The following is a 27,306-nucleotide window of genomic DNA, read 5'->3' as shown; positions in this document are numbered from 1 at the left end:
TGTGTGTGTGTGTGTGTGTGTGCGTGTGCGTGTGCGTGTGTGTGTGTGTGAGAGTTGTTTATAGCTGCGGATAAAAAAGGATCTGAAGAGATAAGCTTGTGTGCTGGTGTGCACCCATTCCAGGGTGTTCAGCTGCTGTTGCACGGTGACTGCTCGTGGAGAGTCAGGCTGAATTGGGCACTCCAGGAAAATTGAATGCGGCATACCAAAGTGAAGCATTAATTTAAGAGGTTTTCTAGCTTGTCACAGCTGTTTACATTCTCTGTTAGTCATTTTTGTTTGCCATTTTTATCCGGTGGCCGAGAGTTTAAAAATGTTCAAGTTTAGATAGAACACTTGGCCGTCACTGTCATCACTGAAAAATCGCTTCTCCCTTGGATTTTCATTTGGGTGAAAAACAAACAAAGAGCCTTAATCCTAGTGAATAACACAGTGTAGAATAATTGAACATAGATCTTTATGAAACAATTGGAACTTCTTAACTTACATTAACTTTACCAGAAACGTTTTCTTCTCCATCTTCTGAGGTTGAAATGAACCCAATAGTGCAACAGAAGTGCAGCGAGCGTGTAAGGCAAAATGTGGGCGGCTTTTATATGTCATCTGTACACAATTTCTCCTGTGTAGATATCGTTCTGTTCCAGTTCCAGTTTCACTGACAGTCATGCTGTGTAGAGGCACACATAATGGTGGCATATCTAACCACTATCTGACTGTATCCTTTCTTCACAGTTCCCCACATCTCTTAATGATGCGATCATGAATAATTTGTGCGTGTGTGTGTGTGTGTGTGTGTGTGTGTGCGTGTGCGTGTGCGTGTGCGTGTGCGTGTGTGTGTGCGTGTACAGTACATACTGTACACGCATCTGAGAAGGAAAGAATTGAGTGAGAGAGAGAAAGAGACACATAGAGAGAGAAGAGAGATAGTGTTTGTATTATCAGCTGCGTGCGTTGACTGATGAGGTTACACCCAAAGCATGAATAATGCAGAGGAATGCAGGAGTGTGAGAGAGAAAAGAAAAGAGGGTGAGATGGAAAAGACAGACAAGGGAACAGTTTTAGAGGATGATAGATATATCTGTAGATATATACTATAGATAGATAGATAGATAGATAGATAGATTGATAGATAGGTAGATGCACACATTCTGTTCACACATCATTTATCAGCTATTGAGCGGATGTGAGAGCTTACAGTACACAAGCTTACAGTGAAAGATGAGGAGAAGCTTCCCTTTGTCACATGGCCAACAGCCACAGTATGCAGTTGAATATTCATACTCCTGCCATTCCACGATTCCCTGTCTTGGTGTGGAATACCATGGCAGACGGAATGTGTTGTGATTCGTATCCAAATGGGACTTGATCCCAACCAGCCTTGGTTTTGGAGTCGCAGCGAAGCCCATCTGGCAGGATATTTATAACTTGCTTCTAAACATTTAGTTTGTTAGAGGAAGTTTAGCCACTTACTCTGGAGTCCCCCAGGGTTCCATACTAGTACCCATTATGTTTCCGCTCTAGATCATTTAAATGTCCCGGTTCTCAACATTCACTACCAAATTGTTTTGGTTTTCACCACAGTAAAAACAATAGTACTTGTTTTTCTTTTATGTTTATTTTTCTGTTGAAAGGGGCAGGCATTAAGTGAGCTTGAAGCTAAAATACTTATCCCCCATCCTGTTGAAAACGCCTATAATGCACATACATGTTTGTGTACGTTAACGTGCAGGCGTTAACATGTGCATACATGAACGTGCGCGTTCATTTAAGTACTTAGAACAAGTACCCATTATTATTAGTACTTACAGGCCAGTCTATGACGTCGGTACTATGAGGTCATATTGTTGGACATTTCTCAAGATATGCAGGGAAACGCGGTGAAGTGGGGCACATGAACACGCCCACAGGCAGAGATAGATAGATACAGTAGATGTTCAGCTGTTAGGGTGCTTTCACATATTCAGCCCTCAAAACGAACTCAGACCGTTTAGTTTTTTTTTTTTTTGCACATGTAAACACTCCAAACAAACTCAGATCGCTTTGAAGGGAACCGTACTGAGTTCGGTTTGCTACTCGTCCCCGGTGCGGTTCGCTTGAACTGTGCATAATGTGAACACAATGCGCTCCAGGCTCACTTTCGGTGGGAGCCGAGGGGAGTTCGCCTTTTGCCATTTTTGCATAATCACTGAATAATTGCCCTTAAGATTGTAGTAATCTGCTTTGTTGGCCTGTGGGGCTATGATGGGCAAGTGTTTGCACACTGGGGATAAACCCCGATCTATACCTGAATCCATTGACGATGTCTCTCAAATCATTCCCTCTTGGGACTCTGATGAAGAGTGACTTGAGTACATACTTATTCCAGTGCAATGATGGAGACTGTTTCATTGATTATCATGCAGGCATACCGAAGAGGTGCGAGACGATACGGTATTCTAATTTATGTTAGTGGACAGCAGTGTTGGGCAATATTACTTAGGAAAAGAAATGTTACTTATTACATATTACTCCATTAAAAGGTAATAATATTACATCATCCTATAATTCTACAAAGCTCTGTGAGTGTGTGCGTCCCCAAAATCTATTCTGCCCGGTTCTCCTCAGTGCCTGGAGCAATTGATCTGTATTTGCACACAGCCATTGACCATCAGCATGTGCACGGAACACCGACGCCCGTTTTTCACTTTACCCAAATTCGAGCCGTTTAAAGGAGACATCCGGGCATTTTAAGTGTTTTCTTTGATGTGTCGCAAATCACTCACCACGATAGAAAAGCCCATTGAGGTAATCCATAGAATCCCCTCTTGGCCGTTCTGTCGACCCCCTCCGTTGGCATAATGGGAGCCCGTGGAAAGCAGTAATTCGCCTATTTTAACAAATGCAAAGTCTGTTTTTTTTCTCCTTGTACTCATTGTGGAGTCTCATGAGACCCTAAGAGGCGCTAAAAGTTCCCGACGAGCTAATGCTAATGCAGAACGAGCTAACATTGGTTGCTTGTTTCTCTCCCTGGCAACACCGAGTTGCCAGGTTGGTCGACAGAACGGCCAAGAGGGGATTCTATGGATTAACTCAATGGGCTTTTCTATCGTGGTGAGTGATTTGCGACACATCAAAGAAAACACTTAAAATGCCCGGATGTCTCCTTTAATAGCCTTTTTCCGAACCTCTGTTTAACTCTACGGCCGGAGTTTTGGCATTACTGCGCATGCGTGGCCAAGTGCGCATACATGCACAGCCACGTACGTGCTCATGCACACGCAGCCCAAATCATGTGCGTGAAACAAGCACGTGCGCCCCCAAAATCATACTTTGGGTGCTCATATCCCCCGACGGGTATGGTCTAGTTACTTATTACTTTGTATCAAGAGTAATATATTACATTACATATTATATTACTATATTACCTTTATTTTTACAGTTTTTATTTTTATTGTTCCATATTGGAACAATAACTATCCTTACAGGAGGAGTCAAAAATCAACCAAACAGCAGAACTAAACACATTGAAGATAGCGATCTACAAGCTCAAATGCGTTGCGTCCACGACGTGTTGTGAACTTGTAGATCGGCTATTTTCGACCCGCTGAAAGCGATTAGCCTATACTGCCCGCACAAAGTTTACAATGGCTCTTTGACTGATACAAACTTAAAATAATGACAATACTTCCAAGTGTTGAAACTCAGTATGTGTATGTGTACATGGCTTCGTTTTTGAGCCACGCAACACTACTGCTCAATGTTTCAGTTGAAATCTCCCTATAATCCAAAGCAGCTACAGGACTGAGCTCACATGAATTACATAGTGTGAACAGAAAGAGGACTGAGGTTCCATCAGAGCTGAAGTGGACCTGAAAGAGAACTGAAGACAAAAAGAACGGAGTCCCTTTTCTTTTGTCTTACTTCTTGGTCCACTTAAAAGCGGACTCAGTTTGGTTAGTTTTAAACGGGACATAATGTGAAAGCACTTGTGTGCCTGACCGACTGAGTGAGTGACTGACTTTGCTGTGGGTAGAACTCAAGGCAAAACCCAATGTGAAACATACTGTACGGAGCCTTCAGATGTTATGCCAGTTTCAACAGCTTTCATGACAGCATGGAGGAGCACAAGAGAGACGGGGGATAAAGGGAGAGAGAGAAGGACGAAGGAAGTAGAGGGGGGCGGGGGTGTTAGGCAGTGGAGGAAAAGTGGGAAGGAGTTGAGGAGGAAGGAGGGAAGAAGATGCAAAGCAAATGGTAGGTGGGTGGAGGTGAGACCCAGCAGGGAGGTGAGAGGAAACACATGCTGGAAGTGGAAGGTTAAGAGAAAGAGAAAGTGAGGTAGAGATGGAGAGGGGGGAAGAGAGGGCGAAGGAGGGAGAAAAGAAGAGGGGAAAGAGAGGATGCTAGGAAAAGTAGATAGAAGAAATGCGTGTGTACGCGCGCTCTCGTGCGTGTGTGTCTCAGTTAAGAGTCTTGCTAATGGAGCAGTACTGTATGTGTCTCCAGAGGCAGCAGCAGATTCTTCACAGTCCACCTATAGGAAAGCTCTAAAAACACACACACACACACACACACACACACACACACACACACGGACACACACACACACACACACACACACACACACACACACACACACACACACACACACACACACACACACACACACACACACACACACACACACACACACACACACACACACACACACTTCCATTCATAGTAATCATCAGTAGTGTCCTTACCTGGCTCAATGAATCCTAGCATCAATATTCTGGGCATGTCATAATAGGATTCATTCATTCACATTCAGATCAGCTATATTTGGGGAAGAGGGAAAAATGAGGCAGCTAAGGATAGACCGCTGGGGAACTCCAGTCAATGAAGTACAGTATGTAGGATTTTAAGTGGTTAACTTAGCATTAACAATGCTAAGTCACAAACAACTGAGACTGGATACCTTTGAAGGCCAGGGAGGAGAAAGCTAGAGAAAGATAGAGAATGACGTTCAAATTGAATATGTTTCTTAGACACTACTCTGCTCAGATATGATTTTCTGCAAATTGCTAAGGTGGTGTTGCTAAGAAACATTGAACAGTTGCTAGGAGACTGTGTTAATTGGCTCATGTGTGAAGCTGCGCCAGAATTGTGGGGTTTTGGAAAAAGTAGCAGGCTTGGAGGGAGTTCGTGCCCCCCCCCACCCCCCAAACATCAAAACACCTCTTATCTGAGCACATAGAGGACCTGCGAGATGAAGCCAACATTAAAGTTCAGTGTAAAAGAACAGCTCTATGTTATACTCAACTTCTCTGAAATGAACACAGCCGCTTAACCCATTAATGCCTGAGTCTGATTCTAAAAATGTCTTCTAAATCCTAACAGTTTTCTGAAAAACGTGTATGTTTTCAAACTTTTTCATGTTAAGGACCCCCAAAATGATATGTATTCGGCCACCGACCCCCATCTCAAAATATTTTGTTCCAGAGACCCCGAGAAGCAAATATTTGAGTTAAAAATGTTCCCTTTAAAAATATAAATATTAAAAGATTTGCACAACTTTTCAAGATTTTTCAAAAATAGCAGATCAAGCTCATGGCGTGGCACGAAGTGACACGCTATGAGCTTGTATATCTGCAAATATGGTTAAAGTGGTTAAAATCAAAGAATACACATGATGCTTTCCCAGTTGTTAAGAAAACAATAAAGATGAAGTATCCACCTGTTTCCTATGCTTTTCACTGTGTTCCACTTCCTGTCTTTTGATCCAATGAAATCCAATGAAACCGGTTAGATGACTAATGATATCCAATGAAATCCGACAGGAAGTGGAAAACACACAGCCAAGAAACAGGTGGATTAAAAAAAGCATTCAGTCTCCAGGCCTCCAGGGACCAAACCTTGGTAGTGAGGAAAAGAACATCCTGGGAAGATTGGAGTGGTTGTTAACAATGAAGTGTTTAAGACGGCACATTTTGTTTCTAGAGCCTGGAGTAGAAGACAATCCCAGCTTTTCAAGTAGGTTCATGTCAGGTCTCCTGTCAAGATGTGCATTAACAGGACCAATGAATAGGGCATAGCAGTGACGACCATTTTGTCAGGAAGGGCGAAATCCTTCCCCGACTTGACTCAGGTTGTGTCTGAAGTTGCCTAGGTCGTGATAGTCGGCTCCTTAGTCGCTAGTCGTTTCCTTAGTCGCGGCTGGAGTGCCCCGCGACGCTGCGTCGTGCGTCATGACCAGGTCGGGTACTTAACGACCAGGTCGGGTACTTAACGACCAGGTCGGGTATTTAACGACCAGGTCGGGTATTTAACGACCAGGTCGAGTACTTAACGACCAGGTCGGGTATTTAACGACCAGGTCGGGTATTTAACGACCAGGTCGGGTATTTAATGACCACGTCGGCGGGTATTTAACGACCGTGTCGGGCACGCCATGACCAAGTTGGAAAGGTCGAGCATGCTGTGCCTGACCAGCGTCTCTAATGGCAAGCTCACCATGCAGTCCTCTGGCGCAGCTGTTCCCGGAGTTAACAGAACCCCTCCCCCCGTCCCCTCCCCCCATGTGCCCCCCCCCCCCCCCCCCCACACTCATAATTTTCAAATAAATAATAGGCTATTGTGAGCTTGTAGATCGGCTATTTTCAAACAGGGCATGGAGCGGAGTTCACATTTTACTAAGGGAGAACTCTGTCAGTAATCAATGGATTATTGTAATTAAAAGTTTTCTATGATCTATCAAGTTTCTATTTTCATTTGGTGTATGAATCATGAATTTATTTTCTGTATCAAACATAGCAAGCGAAAATCAAGCGGACAAGTACGCAGTAGGCCTACGGCCATGAACAAGTCATGTTCTACTCCCAATTTAGGTTGCATTTCAAATACTTATTCCTTCATTAATCCCCCCACCCCCCCACCTCCACACACCCCTTGCGTCGTCACTCATAATAATCTGTCTATCAAAGGATATCAAGCCAGGGTTTCTTGCGCGTAATTACGCGCAAGAAACCATGCTGTGACGTCCATGCTGTGACGTACTTATACAGTATAGGCTTATATAATACACAACAGCCTACTGTACGCTAGCCTTTGTATAAAATATGGCTGAAGTGGTTAATGTATGGTTATAATATAATACTTTTTTCTATGCAAAGTGTAGGATTATTATTATTCTTATTATTGTTATGTCTGTCAAAAGTCCGCGGCTGTAATACAAACACAGACGCAGTTAACCCCCATGTTATTGCTGTGCGTCCCCCCTCCAAGGTGAATAAATAATTTAAGAAAAAAATAATTACATTAAAACGACATTTTTGCCCATGGAAATTATATTAAACCCCTTTATCTATCTATCTATCTATCTGTCTATCTATCTGTCTATCTATCTATCTATCTATCTATCTATCTATCTATCTATCTATCTATCTATCTGCGTTAGAGTTCATGTTGGAATTAAATTATTATGTATATAATATCATCATATTCTTTATTATGGTGGAGAATAGATTGATGCTATTCAAGGATTATTATTATTATTATTATTACCCTTATTATTATTATTATTATTATTATTATTATTATTATTATTATTATTATTATTATTATTATTATTATTATTGTTGTTGTTGTTATCGACCTATTGCAATAATAGAATTTATTATTATTACTGGAGTATTTCCATGTTTCTATACTTTTACTTCTAGACAGACAGACAGACAGACAGACAGACAGACAGACAGATAGTCGGTAGGGAGCCTGGCACACTGGTCTAGCTGGCGACCTAACTGGCAGGCGACGTGCGTCGGGACCTGACGTCGCTGAGGTCGCGACTTTAGCGACCTAGGTGGCTAAGGTCGAGACTTGGACGTCGTGAGTCGTGACTAGCTGGGTCACGACTAGCGAGGTGCGTCGGGACTTTAGCGACCTAGGTCGCAACCTCCCTTGAGGTTGTGACCTTAGCGACCTCAGTTGCAACCTCAACAGGTCGTTGACTGCATGAGCCGAACCGTCGCTGCCACTACCTTAGCCACCGAGGTCGCTAAGGTCGCTAAGTTCGCAACCTCAGCGACCTTATGTCCCGACGCATGTTGCCTGCCGGGCCCAAGCCATGCTCCCGACCAACCGCGCCTTATTATTATTATTATTATAATAATAAAATAGCCGATCTACAAGCTTGCGATTTCAGCACTGGACAGCTACCAGTGTAATATCTCTCTCTCTCTCTCTCTCTCTCTCTCTCTCTCTCTCTCTCTCTCTCTCTCTCTCTATAAAAAAGGACAGGTAGACATGGGTCTGATAGGTTTTTTTATAAACAGAAATGTGAGGGGATAATTCCATAAAAAAATAAAATTGTTACAGCCTATGATTGTCATGATTCAAAATAAATAAATAAAGGTCTTATCGTTGGGATCATTGGAATGCATTATGCAGTAGAAGTAACACCCATGCAGAAAATAACTTGCTAAAAAATAATTAATTACACACCAGTGCGCTGCGCAAAAGTGGGTCAAACTATAGCTCTGGCCTTAGAGGGAGTTCTCCTTGGGTTATGGACCAGAGCTACACTACTGTCCAGTCTCGGAGCTGAGCTGCAATAACTTTATCCAGTTCATACAACCATATCTAATATCAATTAAAACAAGTGGGGAGTAATGCTTTTTATATAAACTTCAGGTAAGTTTGAACATTTCTATAAAGAAAGACCGCGCTGACTACGCTGCCTGTTACGTATTTAGACATCGCTCTCTCTCTCTCTCTCTCTCTCTCTCTCTCTCTCTCTCTCTCTCTCTCTCTCTCTCTCTCTCTCTCTCTCTCTCTAATATAGGCTATGTGAGATCTGTTGTAACTGGACTTATGTTTCTCTGGAGTGGAAAGGACAGATGACGAGACTGTCTGAGCGTCTCTGATCACTGACCAATCAATGCGCGCGCAACAGTGGTCACTATTTTTACTTTTGCTGTCCCAGCCCTGTGGAATGCACTCCCCAAAACACTCAGAGATGCCCCCACCCTCCAATCCTTCAAAACCACCATCTAAACCCACCTCTTCAATATCAATATCGCTTTCTCCTATAGTCATGTTTGTTTTCCCCTAATAAACTTTTTTTTTAATTTGTTATGTTCTCATTCCCCCATGTAAAGCGTCTTTGGATATATCATTAGGCTAACATTATAATTATACTACATTCTATAATATTACTTATGATTGTTATTATTTCTATGCATTTATTCTAATTCTTTTAATTATTACATAATTATTATAGTGCTGCTTTATCTGCTGAATCGCTGTCCATGGTGCTAGAGAGAGAGAGAGAGAGAGAGAGAGAGAGAGAGAGAGAGAGAGAGAGAGAGAGAGAGAGAGAGAGAGAGAGAGAGAGAGAGAGAGAGAGAGAGATAAATAGCAGATCAACATGTTCACAATGCCTCACATTGCGAGTATTTTGAGCTTGTAGATTGGCTATTTTAAAATGGCAGAAATAGACCAATTATTTGTTTACTAACATTGAGACTGGACGCACAGGTGATTGTTTCACGCAATCAATTCCCAACCTGTTAGTGAGGCGCGTCATAGCGAGACCTGATAGAATGGGTTTCATTGCGCGCATACTGGTTGCACGCATATACTGGTTCTTATCAGTGTGACATCGTCTGTTAAGGGGTCTATATGGGGCTGTAGTGGTTTAGTAATGATAATTTAAATCTACAAAGTAGGTATTAACGAAAGTTGCACCTGAGATGTACTAGTGAAGTAGAAGTAAAAGTATAGAAACATGGAAATACTCCAGTAATAATAATAAAGTCTATTATTGCAATAGGTCGATAACAACAATAATAATAATAATAATAATAATAATCCTTGAATAGCATCAATTTCTCCACCATAATAAAGAATATGATGATATTATATACATAATAATTTAATTCCAACATGAACTAATGCAGATAGATAGATAGATAGATAGATAGATAGATAGATAGATAGATAGATAGATAGATAGATAAAGGGGTTTAATATCATTTCCATGGGCAAAAATGTCGTTTTAATGTAATTATTTTTTTCTTAAATTATTTATTCACCTTCGAGGGGGGACGCACAGCAATAACATGGGGGTTAACTGCGTCTGTGTTTGTATTACAGCCGCGGACTTTTGACAGACATAACAATAATAAGAATAATAATAATCCTACACTTTGCAGAGAAAAAAGTATTATATTATAACCATACATTAACCACTTCAGCCATATTTTATACAAAGGCTAGCGTACAGTAGGCTGTTGTGTATTATATAAGCCTATACTGTATAAGTACGTCACAGCATGGACGTCACAGCATGGTTTCTTGCGCGTAATTACGCGCAAGAAACCCTGGCTTGATATCCTTTGATAGACAGATTATTATGAGTGACGACGCAAGGGGTGTGTGGAGGTGGGGGGGTGGGGGGATTAATGAAGGAATAAGTATTTGAAATGCAACCTAAATTGGGAGTAGAACATGACTCGTTCATGGCCGTAGGCCTACTGCGTACTTGTCCGCTTGATTTTCGCTTGCTATGTTTGATAGACAGAAAATAAATTCATGATTCATACACCAAATGAAAATAGAAACTTGATAGATCATAGAAAACTTTTAATTACAAGAATCCATTGATTACTGACAGAGTTCTCCCTTAGTAAAATGTGAACTCCGCTCCATGCCCTGTTTGAAAATAGCCGATCTACAAGCTCACAATAGCCTATTATTTATTTGAAAATTATTATGAGTGTGGGGGGGGGCACATGGGGGGTGGGGTTCTGTTAACTCCGGGAACAGCTGCGCCAGAGGACTGCATGGTGAGCTTGCCATTAGAGACGCTGGTCAGGCACAGCATGCTCGACCTTCCCAACTTGGTCATGGCGTTCCCGACGTGGTCGTTAAATACCCGACGTGGTCATACCCGACGTGGTCGTTAAATACCCGACGTGGTCGTTAAATACCCGACCTGGTCGTTAAATATCCGACCTGGTCGTTAAGTACCCGACCTGGTCATGACGCACGACGCAGCGTCGCGGGGCACTCCAGCCGCGACTAAGGAAACGACTAGTGACTAAGGAGCCGACTATCACGACCTAGGCGACTTCAGACACAACCTGAGTCGAGTCGGGGAAGGATTTCGCTGTCTCTCCATTTTGTGGTGCCACAGATAGAAAACCCATTCAAAAATATGTATATAAATGATTTTAAGCCTGGAACCAAGCCATCATTTGATTCTGTGTCAAAAAATATTTGAATATTTAATTATATTATATACTATATTTAATAAATACCCTTTTATTGGTTTTCAAATATGTTTTGACACAGAATCAAATGTTTTATGGTCATGAGACTGGATGGCTTGTTTCCAGGCTTAAAATTCAATATTTTTAGAAATCTCTATGGGAAAAATGGACGTTTTAGTTGGTTATTTGTTTGATCATTGTTTGTGAATCAGCATGTTGGTTCATTGTTTGTTTGTTAATAACGAAAATCAATCAATCAAAAAATCCTGCCTGAATTTGAGTTGAAACCAGAGCATGTGAGCGGAGTAGAGCGGTGAGAAACGAGGCTGTTCTCACACTCCGCTCCACCGCTCAAAGAAATTCCCAGCTGCTCCACTCCAAATCTTTCACAAAGATATCCCCCCAACAGCAGGAGAAAGCCCTGGAGGCAAATGTCAAAGTGCGTTTGAGTGCTAACTGTGCTATAGGTAGGTATGGTGTCTTTTTAGGCCATCCCGGGAGATACCTCTGCCATGGTTCCCATTTCCAATTGAACCTTTGCATTGGATTTTGGATAAATTAGGAAAACTAGACCATACCCGTCTGGGGATATGAGCACCCGGATTTGGCAACCCGGGAGCCAAATCCAGAAAAACGCTAATAAACAGCTGACATTTGGGGAAAGCGAAAAACGGGCTTTGGTGTTCAGACGCACAGAGAATAATTATTAGATTATTATTAGAATTATAGGATAGGATGATATGCTGTTCAGCAAAGATGTATATGTATATGTATATGTATATGTATATGTATATGTATATGTATATGTATATGTATATGTATACTGTATGTATATGTATATGTATACAGTATGTATATGCATATGTATATGTATATGTATATGTGTATGCATGCATGCGTGCGTGCGTGCGTGCGTGCGTGCGTGCGTGCGTGCGTGCGTGCGTGCGTGCGTGCGTGCGTGCGTGCGTGCGTGCGTGCGTGCGTGCGTGCGTGCGTGCGTGCGTGCGTGCGTGCGTATGTATGTATGTATGTATGTATGTATGTATGTATGTATGTATGTATGTATGTATGTATGTATGTATGTATGTATGTATGTATGTATGTATGTATGAATGAATATATATTGCTTGTAAAAAAAAATGAATTTTTAAAAAAAATCCAAAAAGGTAGCACATCCAAAAATGTCAATTAAATGGAGGACAAATTACTCACATTTCCACTTTTTTATTGGCACATCAATAAAGTGAACGCTTACGCGTTTCGGCTATGAGCCTTCCTCAGAGCAATGCTCTGAGGAAGGCTCATAGCCATTTAATTGACATTTTTGGATGTGCTACCTTTTTGGATTTTTTTAAAAAAATCATTTTTTTTATATGTATACTGACTTTGGGTCTAGCACTCCACTGAGAAAACCCATTGTTGATGCGCAACCTCTTTTTCTTATTTATATATATTGCTTGCTTATGGTTGTGTCCATCGAATTCGAAGATGACGTCCACTTATGTCCTTAGCGGTGGGTTCGTAGGTGGCTAAAGAGTCCTTTCCTGGAACCACATGTTCTATTGCAGTTGGGGCATGTGTAGGTTGTAGTGGTGGTAGTGGTACTGGCAGTCATGGGTGTGTTCCTCCTGTGTCTCTGTTGTTGTCTTCTGGCAGTCCTGTCCTCCTCCAGCCTGTGAGTTCCTTTGTGGCAGCGCGCTGCCGCCACAAGTCACGGACAGCAGCAGCAGCCTCAAGGTCCTCAGGCCTGATCTTGCACTTCTTCAGTGAAGTCTTTAACTGGTCCCTATACCTCTCGGCCCCCCTGCCAGGCGCCGGCCATGGTGTAACTGGCCATACAGCACTCTGCTGTCGGGGCAGTCGGTCTTGAAGCATCCGGATCACATGTCCAAGCCAGCGCAGTTGGTGCTGGATGATTGTAGCCTCGATACTCCGGCAGTTTGTTTTCACCAGTATCTCAGTATGTGGCACACGATTACGCCAGGTGAGGCCCAGGATGCGCGGTAGGCATCCAATATGGAAACAGGGTCAGCAACCTTGGTGTGCAGGTGGAGGTTGTTGTTCTGGAAGACCCGGTGCCGTATTCTCGCCGGTTTAGAATTTTGCAGTCGATGCTGCAGTCCTCAGAAAGGATACTGCCCAGGTATTTGAAGGATGGGGTATAGTGGCTTGTTGTCGATGGTGAAGACAGGCAGGGTGTGTGGGGTACTGTAGCTCCATTGGCAGACCACTTCTATCTTGGTGGTGTTGACAGACCCATCCTGCTGTAGGCCCTGACAGCCACATCAAGGATGGTCTGCTGTCGTGTGGAGAGTGCGCCACCAGAGCACAGTCATCTGCATACTGCAGCTCGAGGACCCTCTCCATAGACAGTTTGGTAGGAAGCTGGGTGACACATAGGAAGGAGATGTTAAAGAGCACAGGTGCTAGTACACACCCTTGTCTTACCCCTGTGCGCACAGGGAAAGATGCACACACACACACACACACACACACACACACACACACACACACACACACACACACACACACACACACACACACACACACACACACACACACACACATACAGTGTATATGTTACAGGGAGATTGGCATTCCAGGGAGAATGGAAAAGAAGCGCTTATTTTCACCGCCCGTCTGCCCCCCAGGCAATTCTGTAGAACCAACGCTAGAGGGCAATAAAAGGCAGACATGAGTCCCACACCACACATGCACGCATGCACATGCGCACAAACGAGCATGCAAACATGCATGCGCGCACACACACACACACACGAAGCCCAAGGGGGCGAGCCTGAGGGGGCAGGGGCGGGGGCGGGCTGGCGGGCTATGTTAGTGCAGTGAGTGGCAGTTGGGGCAAACAACAGAGGGGCAAACGCAGTCCACACAACATCATTTACGATTCTGTGCCTATCGGTACATAACTCGGACGGCGCTCAGTCGACTAGCAGACCATCGGCCGGTCGTCGCGGGCACTCGTGCCTGGAGGCGCTTGGGCGCTTCTCCTCGGCCTCAAGGTCTGCTGAGTCGGCGCGCCTCCGTCATGGTCCAAAACTATACTTTATTGGCGAAAAAAAGTAGTCCGCGGTTGTTTGAAAAAGTAATGTCCCAAGCGGGAGTCAAACCCAGACTCACAGTGGTAGTGGATGGGGAGTCCAATGATTATCGAAGTGCGCCACTGAGGCTGGTATGTATGTATATCCATGTTGTCCTCGTCGTCGCCGTCCTCGCATCGCATCGCAGCCCCGCCCCGAGCCTAAAAACAAGTGCTCCACTTCCAATCTCCCTGGAATGCCAATCTCCCTGTGACATATATATATATATCCCACAAGCAATTAATAATTAATAAAAGTAAGAAAAAGCAAACAATATATATGAATATATAGTTCTATTTAATTTATTTCATAGAACCAAAAGGGAAACTCTTACGCTCATGTTATTTAATGACAGACCTAATTTCCTGCATACATTTTTTTAAACATGGGGAAAGAAATCATCAGAAATATGGCAAGGGAATCCATTGCAAACACACACTGCGTCACTCACGTACCACAAACTCCATACCGCACAAGAATTTTACTCTGTTCCATTAGTGGACATCATTAGCGTACACAGTAAAATCCTGGATTTTAATTCAACTCCTTTATGGGTCCGTTTCTACAGCGTGGTACCTAGGGTCCGAGATTTCTAGAAGAGGGGGTCTGTCTGTCCATTGGTGTGTGTGTCAGTGTTTGTCTGTATGCACAGCTAATCTCGTAAACCGTTTGACCGATCAGTGCCAGCTTCCAGTTGGCCCTGAATATTTTACACATATTGTGAATATATTGTTTTATTTTTTTAATACTTTTCACATTTTGTGAATCCCTCCCATATGCACTTGGGTTAAGACTCAAAAATAGCAGATCTACAAGCTCATAGCGCGGCACGAAGTGACGCGCTATGAGCTTATATATCTGCTATTTTTTAATAGCCAAAGTATAAAACAATGGTTAAAGTGATTCAAATCTAAAATGACACAGATGCTTTCCCGCTTTTAATGTGTTAAATTAACACTGTGTTACTGTGTGGTGAAAGTTTGCTCTGCTGAGAGATTCATCTTAAGCAAAGCCTGGTAGTGACAGTGATTAAGGGAATTAGCGGTGGATCAATTCCAGCACTTGAGCTTTTAACTGTCCTCCTTCTCCTGTCAGTCCGGCTCCGGGATCACGGTCTCCTTCCACACGGCAACGGTTAACACTGTATCTCACTGTACAATAGGTCTGGGCAATTAAGCCGAAAATATATCCAAACCGATTTTTGGAACCAATACCCGACTAAATCTTGCTCATGCACGTATGTTAATCGAATAATCGAGAAGCAGGGTTTTCTTTTTATTGTTTTTATAATCGACTAAATCGATTAGTCTGATTAACCACTTTACCCTGTATTATACTTCGTTGTACAATGGTGGGATACAAACATAGTGAAAATAGCCGATCTACAAGCTCACAACGAGACGTGCTGTGAGCTTGCAGATCTTCTATTTTCACGATTAAATTTTTTTTCTCATTAATCGTAATTGAGATAAAAGTTTGAAATAATCGCGCTATTGATTTGAAGCCATATCACCCAGCCCTACTGTACTGTACATTGCCTTTACTGCCTCCCCAAATATTCATCTTGATTGGAAGGATTGGATTATTTCGATTATGTGACACTACAGTTCTTGATTGAAACCAACAGATCTAACAATAGGACACTCTTTTAGTCTGTATGGGAGGGGTTGTCCTGCATTTCCCGCAGGATGGAAACATTCGCTGTTATCCAATACATTGTCGTGATGGATTACTACATGCAGAGTGTGATGGATGGCCTCACAGGCTGGAGGCTGGTGGATTGATCTCTAGCCTCTCAGTTAGTGAAGATGAATGGAATTAGCTGATATTAGATCACGTCTCAGTAGAAATGGTAAAAAAGCACATTACAAATCCATCACTCGATTGTTTTTGTTATATTTAGCCATCACCATTCTACTATTGTAACAGGGTTGCACTTTTCAGTTGTATTTTTGCTGCGTGCGTGCGTGTGTTTGTGCGCGTGCGCTGTACTTCAATGTCATATCATCTGTATTGTTCAAATAATAGCTTAGCTGAAACAATGTAAACATGGTTGTGCTAACGATTCAAGGTCAGGTCTTAAATGACCGGGTTGTAACTTGTAGGGCCCCGTCAGCAGCATCAAATGAGCATCGCTTCCCTCTAAAAGTTTAACGCATATAGAGCACATAACCCAAAATTTGCATATAGGTTTTGGTGGGTATGGATGGACTAGTAATAAATAATTAATAGGAAAATAAACATTGCATACCACAACTTGGTATCACACAGCATGAGTTTAAGTTAACAACTGGGGGAGTTAAAGTGTCCAATAATTGGACCCCAGATACTCTCAAATGTTTGGGGGTGAGGGATGGAGAATATGATTAAATATAACTATACTGAGAGATTTTGTTTTAATCTCATCTTGAACAGATGAGCGCACCGCCCTCATCTTTTCCTTATCACAGAAGCATTGTGTGAACACCATATGACTAAATGTGACACTGGTACGACTTGGTTGTATTTAATGTGGTTGATCTACAAGTTGAAGCTTGTTCTACATGTGTTCTGCAGAAGCAGCATCAAATATAAAATGTTAATGTGGAAGCAATCAAAAAAGGTAGTTAGAAGCTGTCTGCAAACATGGCATGTCCCATCTGTTTAAAAAATAAGGGTTGTCGCATATTTTTGGGGAATGGTTTTATACCTGTAAAGCTTCTGAGCACATAAAACTGTCAATACTAGCAAAAGGGAGTTCCTAAAGGCATTGACGGCGAGTCAGAAATAAACAAACACCGCGCCTCCAGCAGTTCTTTCCCCCGACCACCAGAGGGTGACGCAGGAGGGACTTCCATAGAGCTAATGGGACTTCTGAAGGGGCCATGCCGAAAATAGGTTGCTTTATTCGGATATAATTCGCGGAACTGCCCGCCCCTGCTGGTTCTCAGAATTTTTATTTTTAAATAGGCTCTTTCATGATAAATTGACCACATATATGAAGTTAAACAACTAAATTCTATCCAAACGCTATCTTAAAAGTAAATTATGTGCCTCAAAAACGAAGTTTGAGAGCGTTTTAAAACCAAAAGTAAATAGTTCACACGTACACGGACGCGCACGGACGCGCACATGCGTGCGTTAATTTACGACCCGGACAAACATAAACAGTAGGGAAAATACGGATTTCAGAAAGAGGACTGTGTTTCAATGCAGGAAAACACCCCAGCATCATTATATAGTGGCTGATGGAGGGGAAAAAATGCAATATATATATATATATATATATATATATATATATATATATATATATATATATATATATATATATATATATTAATTTAGGCTTAATGTTGCCTAGAATCCCTTTAAGCAACAGCTGTAACACAAATGAAACTTTTGCTCCAGATGGTCATAGTGGCACACACGTCACACGTGCCCTTGTATACGCACACACACAAGTCTCTCTCTCTCTCTCTCTCTCTCTCTCTCTCTCACACTCACACACACACACACACACACACACACACACACACACACACACACACACACACACACACACACACACACACACACACACACACACACACACACACAAAGCCTTGATTTATAAGAAAGAATGAAAAAGATTGAGAGGTAAAGTAGTAGGAATAAAAATAATTGATGCCCTACAAATAGGCAATATCGACCCTCTCTCCTCTTCCACTCTGACAGCAGTGTACTGTAGATCTCTTGAACCCCACACCTCCTTATTACACAATAGAGCCGTGTTCCCCAAACTTTTTCAGCTCTTTGCCCAAAATGGAACTTTAAAACGTACACAAATATGTTATTTATTAACCATTTAAGCCCTATTTCTAAAAAACGCATATTTACTCACAACCCATAAAATCTGGTCTGCGACCCAAAAAACATTGTTGGGAACGACTGCAATAGAGTAGCCAGAGTTACAAAGCAACCTCTTTTCCCTCTCTTCTGCCTCTCTCCCTCCATCACTGCAGTTGTAGTACTTACAGTGATGTAGATGTACGATTTCATCTCTCCCTTCCATTCTTCCTCCATCACAGAAAAACACTCCCTCCCTTTCTGATTTAATCTATCTCCTTTCCACTTTCTTCTCCTTCTCTTCCCCCTTAATCATCTGCTCCCCCACCACCTCCCTTAACCCTCTCCCACTCTCTCTCTCTCTCTCTCTCTCTCTCTCTCTCTCTCTCTCTCTCTCTCTCTCTCTCTCTCTCTCTCTCTCTCTCTCTCTCTCTCTCTCTCTCTCTCTCTCTCTCTCTTTCTCTCTAGGGTGTTGAAGGTGTAATCACTGATTACCACCTTCTGTAAACCACTGCCACCTATAATCAGTAATCACTGATCTGTGTGCGTGCGCGTGAGCATGTGTGTGTGTGTGTGTGTGTGTGTGTGTGTGTGTGTGTGTGTGTGTGTGTGTGTGTGTGCGCGTGCGCGTGTGTGCATGTGTGCAAATAATTTACTAAGTGAAAATGTTTGTGTGTGTGTGTGTGCAAAGTTTACAAACAAACACACACACACACACACACACACACACACACACACACACACACACACACACACACACACACACACACACACACACACATCAACACATCAACACATCAGCAAACACAAAGGCTTATTGACCCTGCCGCCTCGGTCAATTGCCCCTCACAGATGCAATTTCTCTTCAAATCTGATCTCGTATATATCTTGTCAGCTCCACTGTGTAATAACAGAAGTGATTGAGGCTGACAATAGGCCATTCTGCAGCCCAAGGTGTTTTATGGCAGGCTATTTCAAATGAAGCCTGGGTTATCTTTAAAAAAAAAAATATATATATATATATATATATATATATAGACGTACAATATACTGCATGGATAATGAAATCGTAAAGTATAATGTGATGATTTCTGTAGTGCTCTTTCATCATTCAGACCTATGTGGATGCAGAAACTGAAAACAAAATAAACAATAGAGGTAATCATGAGGCCATTTCTGAAGCTCCGGAGAGGGACAGTGTTTCCATTTCCACAGGGTCAGTGATCTGTGTGAATTATAGATCACAGCGTTCTATCCTTGGTTTGTTGCCAGTCCCGCGGGGGAACTGCAATGTAGAGATGGGGATTACATGATGGACACACACTGTAATGGAGGCAGACCCACAGGCGCACTACACCTTAACAGATGTGGTGTGTGCATGCATACATACATGCACGTGCATACTAGGGATGGGACGAGAATCGTTATTATCGTTTATCGTTAAACGCTCACGATAATCGTATCGCAGAGATTTTCATTTAGCGTGAAATTGTCCTCCGTCATACACTAGGATGAATTAGCGTTTGTTGAGCTGCAAATTCAGTACCACTTAAACCCTCTATACTTGATAAAACAAACCTGTAAAGAACGCATTTGGTAAGCTCTTATTTCACACTACACAAATCGATTTGCAGAAACTAGCAGATCTACTGTATAAGCTCACGTTGCAACGCGGTGTGAGCTTGTAGATCGGCTATTTTTTGGCAACGTTCCCCCCAGAATAGGGATGCTGGGGGTTCAAGTGGTTAACAAAAGTGGCATTTTAAGTTTTAAGCATATTTTGATTATTGCGATATAATAATCATAATTAATTTGGCGAAAATAATTGTGACATGTCATTTTCATATCGTCCCATCCCTTAACTGCATACCCACTTTCTCTATCAATTTCTCTTGGAACAATTGGAACCTGTATCTAGATAAGATCTAGATCTCTGATGGGAGCTTAGAGGAACAATTGTGCAGTGGCGTGCACAGACATTTTGAGGGGCAGGTGCTCAAGTAAATTATACTTTTTTTTTGTTTAGTTGGTCTGCTCTTTTTTCCCTCTACACCTATACCTCTTTGCCAAAAATAGCCGATCTACAAGCCCACAAGCCCACGTTGTGAGCTTGTAGATCTGCTATTTTTGGCTAATGTTCTCCTCAGAAAAGGGATGCTAGGTTTCGAGTGGTTAAGGTAAAAAGAAGAATCATATCACATAAAGATTTGGCGGACCCCCTGTAGTAACACTGAGGACCCCCTAGGGGTCCCGGACCCCCTGTTGAAGACCCCTGCTGTAAACTGAAAAAAGGGCACTTCTGGTCAAGAGGGCAAGGGCAGGTGCTCTAGCACCACCTAGAGTCTATCTGTGCACGTCCCTGCAATTGTGTCTATCAAGATTGATGATATGAGCGAGTGTGTGTAATCCCAGAGTTGAGTTACACCTCTCACCTCACTCACTCACACACTCACGCACACACACGTGCACACGTGCACACACACACACACACACACGTCACTTATGCCATATGGGGTCGTTTGGAGTCCAGGGCTCTATACTAGTGTCTTCTATGTTTTCTGTTATCGTGGGGAAAGCTTCCACAGGAAAATAGCAGCTTTGACAAGCGTAGACATATACATACGGTGCACATTAGAATAGATAGCAGTATTTGCAGATTTAATTTCCGGATGTGATTACATGAATATTTCAACGTGCTCATAATGAACTCATTATAACTCACTGTATTATGTGCTTGTTATGCCTTGCAGGGCACTTCAAATAAGTGCTGGCCAAAATTAATATTCCTCATGTCTGTTTATTCAGACTTATATTCCACTTTGCCAGTGGTAATTGAATCACAGCTTGATATTCATTGGAGTGTTGTCAGTTCTTAAATCAGCACTTCCGCTGTAAAATTATTCTTGATGTCCGGCTGTATTTCAAATGTATACATTATTTACTCATTGATTTACAAATGGATCTAATCATGGTACAGTAGTGCTGACAGGAACAACTGTACTGCTCTGCACATCAGATTCTTATTAGGCTTGTGTGTGTGTGTGTGTGTGTGTGTGTGTGTGTGTGTGTGTGTGTGTGTGTGTGTGTGTGTGTGTGTGTGTGTGTGTGTGTGTGTGTGTGTGTGTGTGTGTGTGTGTGTGTGTGTGTGTGTGTGTGTGTGTGTGTCTACTGTAAGCGGGGCACACACAAGTCAGTACGCACAGGTGTGTGTATGGGCATTATACAAAAGTAATTGACTGTAATAATGAAAGTCAATATGGCTTCCTGTGTGTTCCTGCTTCTCGTGGGAGCCTTTGTCTTTGATTAGTGAGCAGCAGAGAAGGGCTGAGTGCACAGGAACTTTAATTGTCCCCCTGAATCATTGTGCTGTGACTTCTGACAATAAAGCTGACCTAGCCGAATGGATCTACACTGAGGAGTACATACATATTCCATTACAGGGCCCTGTTGACAGTAAAGTCTCTTAAAGTTTACTTCCTGGTTATTCGTGTGGGTGATTGTTGGCCATAGAATTGTTTAAGACCCAAGTGAAACTTGAATCTATGGTTTGGCTCTCTGAATATAACTACAGTATAAGAATGTCACAACAATATTATGCAGTGCTGCCGGCATTCATTAAAGAGTGTAACTTCAGTTCCACTTGTAGTCAATACATCTAAGTTGTGGATAATGGAGTCGCCTATACCTGCGTGTGGTAGATCTTGCTGTGCTGGACATTTACTGCAGCTGAGTTGTTGCAAGGGTTCCACCACTATTTGAAGCACTTCAAAGGCTTTCACAATTTCTCAAAGAAGGACTCCAATATTCATGCTCAGTGGAGCAGGTCCATGGTTTGTCCCTGGAGGACTTCATTAAAGGGGAATAAAAACCTTATTAGCAGCAATGCAGCTGCAGCTAATACAATTCATAATTGGTGTTGACTACTGTCAATGCTTGCACATTTGCACGTCAAAATCTAACACATTATTGTGTTCGATTTATGCTAGATTTATGTTAGATTTGTTAAGGGTATTTGTTAAGGGTACTTGCATACGCATACATACTGTACATACCTATATCATACACTATAACCACCTACCCACCTGCCTACACACCTACAGTACATACATACACGTACGTACGTACGTACGTACATGCATACATGCATACATGCATACATACATACATACAATGTGTTTAAAACTGAACTATATAAAACAACTGTGCTGTGGAAACATTCTGAGACAAATGGATGGATGGATCATTAAAAGTTTCATACTGTATGAGCGCCATACAAGGAAGAACGTTCAGTTTGTCAGTGTGAACTCCCCATTGTACAGGACTAGTGATTGATAATGACAACTGTAACGTTCTATTGTTCAACAGGCAATTTTAGAAAGTAATGCTGTTGTTGCATTTTGTTAAGCCCAGGTGGCCAACATTTCAGTGTGACTGCATGAGTTTTACTGCTGAATCTGAAACAACATCCGGTTGTATTGCCAAATCAGACTCTTAAGAGCGCTTCTTGAGAGCACTTAGGCTTTCCCCAAAAGGAAATAAACACAAACAAAAAAAAATCAAATGAAAGTGTCAGGAGGACAAATGAGGGACATTTCAAGTGCTTTTCTGTGACATGTAAAACACAATGAAAGCAAAAATAAAACGTTTCTCTTATTCTCTCCCTTGCATATCATTGCCCCACCCCCCCCCCCCCCCCCTTCCTTATCCCGTTTCAGGTATATGAGCGAGGGACCAACGTGGAACAGTTTGTGACTCGTTTCCTGCTGAAGGAATCGGCCAATCAGATTCAGTCCCTACTGAACTCTGTGGAGAGTGCTGTGGATGCAATTGATGAGCAGCATAGCCAATCAGGGTGAGCATTAATACCGTGTCATACTGTTATGCACAGATGCGTTCATGTGCTTGTGAATATGTGTACTGTAGTCGTGTACAGTATTTGTGCAGTATGCGCTAGTGTGTGGTGTGTGCGCATGTGCATCTGGTTATTATGTTTAGAACCCCGGAGTGTCACCAGTCTGCCGGGGCAGTCTTTCCAGTATGAGTCTCCACTGTTTACATTGACTAACACACACACACACACACACACACACACACACACACACACACACACACACACACACACACACACACACACACACACACACACACACCGCTTCTTCTTACCCTCCTCATTTTCAAGCTCTGCAGCATCTCTCATTTCTCTCTCCTATCCCTTGTGCGCCCTTTCGTCATCCCATTTTCCACATCATGTTGTCCTTCCAAATCCTCAAGGCATCCATCCCCCATTTGTATTCCTTGTGCTCTTCCCTTCCAATAAACCACATCCCCCTCTCTGTTTCTCTCTAGTCACTACCCCCCCAAGAGTAGCCCACAGGTGCCAGAGAGGCGTTTTGACAATGTTGTACCCGACTACCCACCTAACAACAGAGTTAGTGCCAAGGATGCAAGGAACATCAACATGGCTTCAGGTGAGAAACAGGCACACCATAGTGACATAATACATTCATGCACATGCGCGCGTGCGCGCACACACACACACACACACACACACACACACACACACACACACACACACACACACACACACACACACACACACATTCCGTTGGTTCAAAACAGAATACAGCAAAAAAAAAAGCCTGAAAGGTAGATTAGATGCCACAGAATGGCCCTACTTATCTGTGCAGTAGTTACACCATGCTCTGCAAAAACAAGCAACATCAATACTGCTGTAGCTGAACATTTTAAAAATGAATGTAAGCATAGTGCTCTCACACCCTCACACACAGGAAAAGGAAAACAAATACTTAATTTGAGGAGGGAGATGGGCAGCCTCTTTCTGTATAAAATCCTGCATAATATCTTGGACAAGATTAAATGCCTGTCTCCTGGAGAGCACGCCTGTTGGGTTCAGTGCTTTTCATATATAATTTCATATTGTGTTTATAGTGGTGTAATATAATACATCACAAACCAGGGCCATCAACTCCAATACATGGAAGTAGAGAATGCACGTGCATATCGCATACCCACTGAATTACACTGTTTATATTGCAGGTAACTATTCAATTACAGGGTAGAGTGGTAGCCTGGCCTGAATTTCAATTTTTTTTTTTTGCTTCATTTTTTCAGTCTGAACGTGCTTTCATTACAGACGTTGTCAAGCGACATTGGTCAAGCTAACTTGCGAACATATTAACTCTAGCCAAATTCTAAAGAATATATATACCCAATATTATTTATATTTTTAAAACTGCTTCAATAGCCACATCAATTCTATCCGCCAACGTTCCTGTCACACTGAACACAGTTGAATTCCGACATTGAATTCAAAGTATGGATGTTGATTGGCCTGGTTGGGATTCAACTGAGAAAACAGATTTATTGATTGATAGATTGCACTTTAGCACCCATGCATTTTAACATTATTTTTACCAATCAATGTATCTATATTTTTGCTCGGTCCAGGGGTCATGCAATTGTGTGACAAAAATAAATAAATAAATTCAGAATGTTAGACACTTTCAACAGCACACTAATGAGAGCTCATTCCCTCACTGATTTACACAGCCGTAGCTTTTCACAAACCGTCCCTTCCAATATCTGTCACTCGCTGTACGCTTCCTAACCCCTCTCCTCCCTTCCTCCCCCCTCCCCATCCCTTCCTCCCCCCTCCCCATCCCTCATTTTTCTCTCCCTGGTTGCTTATACATCACTTTTATGCTGAGGCAATCGATGTTGTATGAAGTTAATGAGTGACCTGCCACATTGCATGAATATACACAAGCACCAGCATAGAGGATAATGATTCCCTTTGAGGTTTTTTAACCTTCCTTCAGCCTGCATTATTTTGTTTTTATCTTCCTTTAGCCTGCAGTCTTTTGTTTTTATCTTCCCTCCTCTCTCCACTATCATTAGTGTGGTTGCCATTGGCAACCATAGTATAGGGATTGCATGTAACAAATGTATATAAATCTTAAAAGTTTGCTGCGCTACTCCTCCCACAGTTCTTGCTGCATATACACAGGCAATGTGTCAAATCGACTGGCATCGTTAGGAATTGTGTGCTTTTGTTTTTGTAAGCGATATATATTATATAGTTTAATTTATATTAATGTATTATTGTGTTACATTTCCCAGTATGTGTACAGAATATGGCAAAACCGACAGTTGGGTTGAGTGGGAAATAGACATATTTCAATATTTCTAATTACTGTAGTATTTACTGCCACAATGTTTACACTACAGACACATCATATGTTCACTGAACATTGCCACAAGTCTGCTGATTCATTAATTGATTTTGGAATTGTGATCATCGGTTTGGAACTACATACATACCAACAACAGCAACTAAATACTCCCATACTTTTTTTTGACACTTACGCATCATACTGTAAACCAAGCTATGCTTTGACAGATTCATAACATTGTGTGTAGAAGGTGGGCAACTATTCCATGAGGGGGCCCCATGAGAAATTCTGATTTGCTGTTGAGGCCCAACAAATTCATATCCTAACCATACCCTATCGTTACATTAGCTTATACTGTAGAAAACCTTACGTGTTGTATATATTTTTTAGCATTTCTAATAATAAAAAATTACACATGTTTTCAACATTATTCTATCCACTGTATAATGAAAGTAATTATACAAGGTGTCTTTCAGTAATCTTGTATCCCTGACTGTATACTGTAGTTACAGTACTGCATTTATGTCAGTAGTTTACAGAAGGAAGATTCAAATTATACACCATTCACAGTTTTGCCTAATACTTATCAGTGCACTGACCCGAGTCTCTGGTGGGCTTGAACAAGGTTATTGAAGTGAGGTGTAATTCCTGTTATTGCTATATTGTACTGTATGTTGCACATCTGACAAGTGATCATCAGTTAGACAAGGTCTGCATCTTGACTTGTTAACCTTCATCAATGAGAATGTCTGTTCACATGCAGTATGTATGTTGATCGGATCCTAGGGAATTTTATGAGCAAGCAATTTTTGCTTGCTCCTTAAATTGTTGTATGAAAGACCCTGCTGTTTTTGGAGTTTTGCTAGCAACGTGCACACCCTCTCTGCTTCCAAGAGGTTCTTGTATTTTTCTGCATGTTTTTGTCTCAAAGTGATGACTCAAGTTATAGTCTTTTAATATAGTGACAGGGATTTTCTTTCTGAAAAAAAGAAATGCTGGTTTTGACAATTCCTTCATTTGTTGGAAGAAGCTTTCTAAAAAGCTGTTCATGCAGTTTTGTCTTTTAATACAGCAACATTTTTCTGATAAACTAGGCACGCGGCGAGGGCCTTCCTGCCTATGGGGGGGGGGGGTGAAGTGGGAGTCGAGTTACAGCAACTTTTCTCTTTAGCGCTCACACAGCTGTGTGCTACTGTCCTTTAATTTAGGTCCACATTAGTAAAGCTACGCAAAGATATACTGTGTTTCATAAACGAACATGAGTGACACACATCATTCAATCAGTTGAAGAAACCTGCGCCTTCAAAATACAACATATTTATCCGATTTTTTACAGTTCGTCAAACTGGTTTGTTTTGAATCCCACGGGCCAGCGGTTGTATAATATTTATGTATACTAGACCATACCCGGTGAAGGGCGCAGGCGAAAGTAGTTGCAAAGTTGGGGTTAATGCACGTCCTGTCGCGGTTTCTCCCCCGCGCGCGCCCCGTCGTGGCGCCCCCCTATTTTTAAGTATTTTTACGGTTTTTCTCAACTTTTAGGTATTTTTAGTGTTTTTATCAATTTTTAAGTATTTGTACTTTGTTTTTCAACTTTGAAGTATTTTTACTCATTTTCAGTACTTTTAAGTATTTTTACTCATTTTCATTACTCTGAATTATGTTTACTCAAGGTATTTGAGTATTCTCTCCGTCCCTCTCTCTCTCTCTCTCCATCTCCCTATTTTCACAACGCATTGCGAGGCATTGTGAGCTTGTAGATCTGCTATTTTCACAACGCATGGCGACGCGTTGTGAGCCTGATGATGAGGTATTTTCAAACATTTTAGTACTTGTACTTTTGGAACTTTTAAGTATATTTTGATGGCAATGCTTTTGTACTTTAGGCCTTTTACTTGTGTCAGAGTACTTATACATTGCAGTATTGATACTTTTACTTAAGTTGAAAATGTGAGGACTTTGTCCACCACTGGGCGT

General features: G+C 42.0%; 1 protein-coding gene across 2 annotated transcripts in view; it reads left to right on the top strand.

Annotated features, from left to right (window-relative positions):
• Window positions 1-27,306, top strand: part of necab2 (N-terminal EF-hand calcium binding protein 2) — a gene marked incomplete at its 5' end in the record, with an annotated part of 150,747 nt that overhangs the window by 65,160 nt on the left and 58,281 nt on the right. For both annotated transcript variants that reach the window (XM_084059980.1, XM_084059979.1), the window contains 2 exons: window positions 22,852-22,988; window positions 23,483-23,604. In XM_084059980.1, the coding sequence (XP_083916106.1) occupies window positions 22,852-22,988; window positions 23,483-23,604 (259 nt within the window). The remainder of the gene's footprint in view (window positions 1-22,851; window positions 22,989-23,482; window positions 23,605-27,306) is intronic.

Source organism: Gymnoscopelus microlampas (assembly GCF_963454915.1).
Source record: "Gymnoscopelus microlampas genome assembly, chromosome: 6".
In the NCBI taxonomy this organism is placed as follows: domain Eukaryota; kingdom Metazoa; phylum Chordata; class Actinopteri; order Myctophiformes; family Myctophidae; genus Gymnoscopelus; species Gymnoscopelus microlampas.
The sequence above is the reverse complement of the archived record's forward strand: the minus strand, read 5'-3'. Positions and strand labels throughout refer to the sequence as shown.